The sequence below is a fragment of the Patella vulgata genome, chromosome 6, assembly GCF_932274485.2.
Source record: "Patella vulgata chromosome 6, xgPatVulg1.2, whole genome shotgun sequence".
NCBI lineage: Eukaryota > Metazoa > Mollusca > Gastropoda > Patellidae > Patella > Patella vulgata.
In genome coordinates, this window is record NC_065884.2 from 32,508,711 (window position 1) to 32,517,064 (window position 8,354).

General features: G+C 40.4%; 1 protein-coding gene across 1 annotated transcript; it reads right to left on the reverse strand.

Annotated features, from left to right (window-relative positions):
- Positions 1 to 4,899: 4,899 nt before the first annotated feature.
- On the reverse strand, positions 4,900 to 6,634 carry LOC126825421 (protein P54-like). Its single transcript, XM_050555108.2, has one exon. It carries the CDS (start codon positions 5,892 to 5,894, stop codon positions 4,920 to 4,922), a length of 975 nt encoding a protein of 324 aa, XP_050411065.1. The 5' UTR covers positions 5,895 to 6,634; the 3' UTR covers positions 4,900 to 4,919.
- Positions 6,635 to 8,354: the final 1,720 nt, after the last annotated feature.

Consider the following 8,354-nt stretch of genomic DNA (forward strand, 5'->3'; position numbering starts at 1 on the left):
AAGTTGGATGAAAATAACAAAATAAATAAATCACAGTTAAATCACAGATGAGTTGAATCACAATTCATTAAAATGAGTTCTATCTTTGCACTACAGCCTCTTCACTCGCAACAACTCCATCGCCTCCTGGTATTCCTTCACATTAGTCTCCCATTCCTCCTCAATTACCACTCTCCTTACTTTACCACCCTCCAGTTTCTCTTCCGTTGTCGTAATCCTCTTCACTTTACCCACTAACCTCTCCGTCTCTCGGGGCTTCTCTGCTGGCATACTCTCACCCTCAACTTGCGGTTCACCTTGTTCAATTACGTCCCCCTCTTCTTCCGAACTGACGTCTGAATACAACGAAAAATTTAACTTTGGTTCATCCCCGTAATCGCTGGTCCTTTCCTGTACGGTGACCCTATTTATGTTGAGACGCAATGGGGACACCACGAACGAGCGATTTCGACTTACTGTACACTCATTCTTCTTGACCACTACGGACTGAACTACATTTTCCTGGTTCACACTTCTCTTTTTTTTCAATCTCCAGCTTACTTAGTTTGTGGGATTTGCTAGCGCAATACCTGTCGTATTTGGACTTTGTCTTGAACTGGGCATCTTTACAAAGGAGGCAAGTGAACGGTCTCGGGGTCGAAGAGGATGCCATGTTACCTGTAGATAAAGAAACGGACATCAAGTAAGCGTCAAGATACGAGGGTCTTACAACCTTCCTACCACGCCTGGTCATGTGCGTTGCAAAACCTTGGATGTACAGATCGTCATTGTCGTCGTCCTCTATGCCGGCCTCACAAACCACGGCGTCCTCGTCACTATCGCTATCACACTCATGTAATCGTTGCGTAAATTTACGAAGTCGGTCAACGTGAACCACTTGTTTACGATGACTCTGATCATCCTCAATTTCATAATTGATGTCGGTCACCCTCCGAAGTACGGTGTAGGGTCCGCGCCAATGTTTGGCAAACTTATTAGGTATTCCTGCCGTCACAGTTGGGGTAAACAACCACACTTTATCCCCGGGAGAAAGTCTTTCCATACCGATCCGGTGATCGTAATAGTTTTTCTGGCGTTTTGTTTCACTTTGGAGGTGATGTCTAACAAAATCGTGACACTGAATGAGACGATCACTTAATACCGTATTCCACGACTTCTGATCACATTTCCACTGTGGAGGCCTACCAAATTGCAAGTCTAGAGGAGTATTAAACTCTCTCCCAAACATAGCAAAATTTGGCGTCACACCAGAACTTACATGCTTACTTGATCGGTATGCGAACATAACATACCGAAGATATTGATCCCACTCATCACCCTTTTCACGTACAAATGATGACAACATTCCTTTAATTGTCCTATTATTCCGTTCGACTTGTCCATTTGATTGAGGTCGGTAAGGCGTCGTACGTGTTTTATGAATACCTAGCAGACTACACATCTCCTGAAATAGGGAACTTTCAAACTGCTTCCCCTGGTCACTGTGTATCTGGCGCGGAATACCAAACCAAAGCAAAAACTTTTCTACCAGGACCTTTGCCACCGTTTGGGATTCAATATTCATAATTGGAAAAGCATCTGCAAATTTCGTAAAGTAATCGCACACGACCAATATGTATCTGTTTCCTTTCTGGATCAATAGCTATGCGCTCAAAAGGCGACCCAGCCGCGAAAGAGCTTATGGGTGCTTTCCTCTTTCTCAGTTTAATGGATGCACATTCTTTACACGAATGTATATAATTTTGTACATCACTCTTAAGCCCAGGCCAGTAATAGGCTTGCTTAATCTTTTCTGTGGTTTAACTTATACCGAGATGTGCTCCGGTTGGAAGATCATGCATAAATCTTAGGACTTCGTCCTGTTTAGAATTGGGCACTACAGCGCGACTAACCTCCATATCACCCAGTTTACTCTGTTTCAGGTATAGCATACCGTCTGATAACTGCAAAGGGTCCCATTTAGTTAAAATTTTCTTCACAAAAGGGCTTTGTGGAGACACTTCCTCCCATTTAGGTTTCGCGTCATTCTCACTTATTTCTGGATCAGTCTCCTGCATTTGTTTCATGCCACTTGTATCAATGTCAATAAGATTAAGCTGGTGCTGGTGTTCCCATCTACACTTCACACAAGGTTTACGGCTCAACGCATCTGCGTTAGAGTGTACCCTTCCAGCGCGATGTAGAATGTCAAAGTCATAGGCAGAGAGTTGCTCAATCCATCGAGCGACTTGCCCTTCAGGGTTTTTGAAGTTTAGAAGTCATCTTAGGGCACCGTGATCAGTGCGAATAAGGAATTTGTGGCCATAGAGATAAGACCGGAAATATTTAACGAAATAAACAACCGCGAGTAACTCCCGTCGGGTAACACAGTAATTACGCTCGGACTTGGATAGCGCCTTACTACCATATGCAATAACACGTTCCACGTCATCATGCACCTGGGAAATCACATGCACCTGGGAAATCACAGCTCCCATTCCATATCCATTCGCGTCAGTATCAAGTATGAACGTTTTAGAAGGGTCTGGATACGCTAAAATAGGGCTTTCTGTTAATTATCTTTTTAAATTTCTGAAAGACTCGTCACACTCTTTGGTCCAAACAAATTGTTTCCCTTTTTCCGTCAGCTTAATTAAAGGTTTGGCAATCTCTGAAAAATGCTCTATAAACCTCCGGTAATAACTGCAAAGCCCCACAAAGCTACGGACTTCGGTTAAATTCTGAGGAACAGGACAGTTCTGGACACACTATATCTTGGATGGGTCTGTTGAAATGCCACCCGCGGAAACTACATGGCCCAGATATTGGACTTCATCGCGAAAAAGGTTACACTTGCTGGCCTTTAACTTAAGCCCGGCCGGCCTAAGTCGATTGAGAACAACTTCTATCCTGTCGAGATGTTCATCAAAGTTTCTCGAATAAATAATAATATCATCAAGGTAGTTTAGGTACACCAGGCACACTTTCCATTCTCCATCAGACGTTCAGATGTCCAGGGAGCGTTGCATAGCCCAAAAGGCATCACAGTAAACTGGTATAGTCCTTTAAAAGTCGTGAACGCGGTTTTAGGTTTGTCATTAGCGTCCATTTCCACCTACCAGTATCCACTTGCCAGATTCATTGTGGATAGTCACTGAACTCCGGACAAGGAATCTAACGTTTCGTATACGGGGAAGGGGATATGCGTCTTTCACGGTAATTTCGTTTAGCTTGCGGTAATCTTCACAAAATCGCAAGTCTCCGGTTTCTTCCGCATAAAAACTACGGGACTGGTCCACGGTTCATTGTCTAACATTTCATTCGCCATTTTACCCATCACATATTTTACCATTAATAAATAATGTTTTCTCTTTCACGTTAACTATTCCATCGTATTTTTCAAGAAAATCCAAACCAAGAATGAATTGCGACCCGATAGAGCCTACTACACAACTATGGAAATAACTTTCCCCATAAATTTCGAGTTTGAGTTTTACTTTACCCAAAACATCCAACGCACCCCCGTTAGCGGCACGAAACGTATGAGGCACGTGTTCTAATTCAGGTCGTATTGTTGCGTCTCGACTATTTTAATTAAAGACTTTTTAAGGGTTTGTTCCAGCCTAGCACTTCAATCGGAAGAACTAACAAACTCGGGTGTAGATAAAAATAAACATCTTTATTTGGATCAATTTATAATTGAGATACATCGCATTAAGGGGAGATAATTTGGGTGAGACGCCAATCCTTTTGATAAGTTCCCAGGTATGGAAACAGGAATTAGGTAAATAATTGCATTTGCCCTGTCAGGGTCAGGCCAGTGGATATGACAGGATTAAATCGGAGATTTGGTGACATAAGGAATTGGTAAGACTTGGGGGAATGGGTGAACCACAACTATCTAGGCCTATCTTGGATCAAGCCAGTCAAGGTTAAACCAACCTATGAGTCTTTAAATAGGAGACCAATTATGGATAAACTACCACAGCCGAAGCTAGGATATTAATTTCTTACCCATTTTTGGTGATCCATATCCAATTTCCAAAAATAGCTGGATTGCTGCCAATTATGTAAGGAGCTTTCCCGAGTGCACCGAGTGACCACTGAGGATTTCCTTGTCGTCTGCTTCTATTTATAAGGGGATTCCGATGACGTCAGTTGTCGACCAATCAATGCGAGCGTTACTAACAATGACGACGTTATAGCCTTGACCGCGCCAAAGTGTCATGGCCGCCGGTTGTTTGATGTCGCTTGTTTCGCTAACTGATTTGTGTCAATTCATCGGCCTAACGGAAAAATAATAAATTATATTGTGATACATGGTAATGTATGACATCGTTATATAAATGTGTTTCGGGCGTGAACTCTACAAGGGAGCTGGTCTCATTGTTTGACACTCTCAATCGGAAACGACGAGCGAAAGACTGGAATCGCCTGGACCGTAACATTGCCCCCTTCCTCGGAGAAGTTCGTCCCGAACGCTAATACGATTATCCAACACACACTGACTCTGACGTGATTGACTTTGCCAATGTTATCTTCCATGTGATGACTGGAATTAAGGAAAGAACAACTCACTTCTGCAGTGGTAAACGTGGATATTATTGCCACAAGATTAATTTTATTTAAATAGGCCTACAGGTGAGTGGCTCAATATAACATTATATTATAAACATTAATATTAATATATGGGTTAATAATATTGAGTAAAAAATAGTATATACAATTTCATATGTTAAACATGTTGAAAATTACATTAAGTTAATTACAAGTAGTCTGGATATATTTTAATAATGATAAAAATTCGCAATAATGATAAGAACATTTGTAATATTATAATATTGGAATTAACATAATATTTTAATAACATCGATAATACTTAATACTAATTAATACTCGCTTAGTTTTTCTTTGGTGAATTCTAACAGGGCATCTTATTCCTAAAATTTTGCTTCCTGCATAATAGCAGCGAGTTTCAGACTTTGGACGGGCAACAAGTGTATAAAAGATATGGGTGAATTTAAATTCCTAAGATATTCTAAGACAATGGGGAAATATTCAGGGCTACGGTCTAAAAAATAGTATCTGTAGTTGTCATCTTGCCGGTAAGGTTGGAAAGGTGAATCAGGGGTTATCATTTTCACTAGAATGCAATATGGGTCTTTACTTATAATAAGTTCACTGGTATAAAAACAGGTACCACCAACATTTAATACAATGCGGTGGTCCTGGGCAGCTTGAAATGATTTAAGTTTCAATGTTACTCTATCAGTTGGGATATAAGTAGGAGGGTGGAGTTCAGCTACCTCGCTACTGTGTGGGTGTAAGGAAACAGTCACAGGGATGGCTACGTTACTTATACTATTATTATTATTATTATTATTTGATTTTGATACAGATGACGATGATGATGATGATGATGATGATGACGATACGGATGAGAGATGAAGGTTTTGAATAATGGAAACTGGTGTCTTCTCTGATGAAACTGGTGTCTTCTCTGATGAAACTGGGGTCTTCTCTGATGAAACTGGGGTCTTCTCCGATGAAACTGGTGTCTTCTCTGATGAAACTGGTGTCTTCTCTGATGAAACTGATGTCTTCTCCAATGTAGCGGGTATCTTCTCAAATGTAACCTTTGGTACTGCTGGGACTGGTAATTTTGTTTTTCGATTGGTATAATACTTGTTTGAATGAGCGGGTGGGGCTGGCTGGTCAATGGCTATTTTTGGATGCTTTGACCCATTATACGGCTTTTCTGGCAACGTACGTTTTCGGCAAGGGGCTTGTAGTTGTTTGTCTGTAGGCAGGGATCTTTGGGTGACAATCAAGGCCCTTCTCCTTCCGCAGAAGGTTTTAAATTCTTCCTCATCATTTTGATTAAAGGTCATGGTTGTCTTGTTTATAACGTTCATTCTGGCTGTTCCAGGGCATCTTGGGTGTCTTATATCAGATCTAGCTGCCAGTCCTAAGCAGTGGGAGCATTGGTAACTATAGTTGCTATGGCAAGAGGTTACGTGTCTTTCTGCATATTGGTATTTTGCGAATTCTGCATTAACACACAGTTTGCACCCATAACGAATGTTCTGTAAATAAATGTATACAGAGATTTGATATTTGATAACATCTGTAACCAATTGGGTATGTTATTTCCAGTATAAGGTTTCAGATGATTATGGTGGACCACTTTAGGTTGGGTCTTTCGGGATTTTTGTATCTTATAGACTACATCATTAAGACATTTTGTCACTAGGTAGGGACCCCTTCCATGGACACCTTAATTTTGAACCTCCACCTTTGTATTTGTGGTTATAATACCATACAGGACTGCCGACCTTGTAAGGATTCAATTGAATAGATCTATCGTGATCAACTTTCATGTTTGCTGTGGCTTGTTTTAAACGCCCTCTAGCAAAACTATGTATGCGTTCTATTTTATTTTGTAAGTCAAAGGCATAGTCTGACTTTATTTTTAAATTTGTAGGTTCCACTGATCCAAGAATGAGATCTACTGGAAGACGGATGTTGCGGCCGAAAACCATTTCACATGGAGAAACACCCAGTGATTCGTGTTCTGCAGAAAGATACGCTGACATGAGTAAGTATATGTGATCATCCCAATCATTTTTATTATTATTTACAAATGCTGACAACATGGAACTTATGGTACGATTGGCCCTCTCAACCATTCCATCGGATTGGGGTCTATAGGGGGTGGTTCGAGTTTTCTCGATATCTAAAATTTTACACATTTCTTGGAACACCTCAGACTCATAGCTTGGCCCTTGATCGGAATGGATTTGCATGGGGGTATCAAAAATTGTTACAATTCGGTCAATAAAGGTTTGGGCTATTGTTATAGCTCTTTGATCAGGTATTGGCATGGCCTCAACCCATTTAGAGAAATAATCGGCTGCTACTAGTAGGTATTTATTTCCATGCTTTGTTTCCGGTAATGGACCCAGGACATCTATAGCCCATCTTTCCATAGGTAAACCCACGTTGTAGGTTTTTAAAGGCCCTTTGGCTACTTTGGCAGGGGATTTACGAGAGGCACAAATATCACAAGTTGAAGACCATTTCCTTATGTCATCATGCATTTGATACCAAAAGTATCGGTTTTTGATCTTAGATAATGTTTTTTATAGCCTAAATGACCCCTTGTTATGTGTTCATGGAGTTGGGACCAGGATAGGAGGGAGGATAATTAGGATGGCTGGATCTTGCCCTTTACCCCTATCCCAGGTATAACATAACCGATCTTGATCAATTAATAGGGATTCGAACCGCATCCAATAGTATTTGGTGCGCTGACCTCTGTCTGATATGTTTGACCAGGGAGGTTTATAGTTATGCTTAACCCACTGGATTATTTCATTGAGTGTAGGGTCTCCCAACTGTAGGTTGATTATTAATTTGTCGTCATATATATTTATTTCTTTATTTATATTTTCAGGAAGGGAAGAGGAAGATAATGGATTTTTGTTTAATTGGTCTATTGGAGCACTTGTGCAAGCCAAGACATTAAGGTTTTTAGTGGAGGTATGTAGATCTTCAAGAATACTATTCTCATATCTCTGTTCCGCCTTTGTACAGTGGAGACAATCCACTATGCATGGTCGTCGAGATAATGCATCTGCATTATTATGTACTCGTCCTGCCCTGTACTCAATGGTAAATTGGTAGGAAGACAGGAACTCAAACCATCTAGCAAGTTGTCCTTCTGGATTTTTAAAATTTATAAGCCATGTTAGTGCACCGTGGTCACTTCTGACTGTAAATGGTTGACCATAGAAATAATGGTGGAATTGTTTCACTGAGCTTATAATTGCAAGTAATTCTCTTCTGGTTACACAATATTAACTCTCAGTTCTACTAAAAGCCTTGCTATAGTAACTTATCACTCTTTCTACACCATCTTGTGTTTGTGAGAGCACAGCACCTAAACCATTATTGGATGCGTCATTGTCCAAAATAAAATGTCCTTCTAATTTAGGGAATGCAAGTATAGGCGGACTGGTTAAAGCTTCTTTGAGGTTGTCGAAGGCAGATTGGCATTCATCGGACCATTGGAATTTTGTCCTTATCTCTGTTAGTTTATGAAGGGGTTTAGCGATATCTGCAAACTTATTGACAAATTTCCTGTAATATGAACATAGCCCAAGGAATTGTCTGACCTCTTTAACATTTTGAGGAATTGGCCAATTGCGTACTGCGATGGTTTTACATGAATCAGTGGCAATTCCATCCTGATTAATTATATGACCCAAGAATGATACTTGTTTTTTAAACATAAAACATTTCTTTGGATTCATTTTCAGGTTTGCTTGTTGGAGCCTCTGGAAGACTTTTTCTAAGTTGGTTAAGTGTTCATC

Bases quoted from the DNA above. Each gene is read 5' to 3' on its own strand.
- LOC126825421 (XM_050555108.2), bottom strand. From the start codon at position 5,894: ATGAACGTTATAAACAAGACAACCATGACCTTTAATCAAAATGATGAG.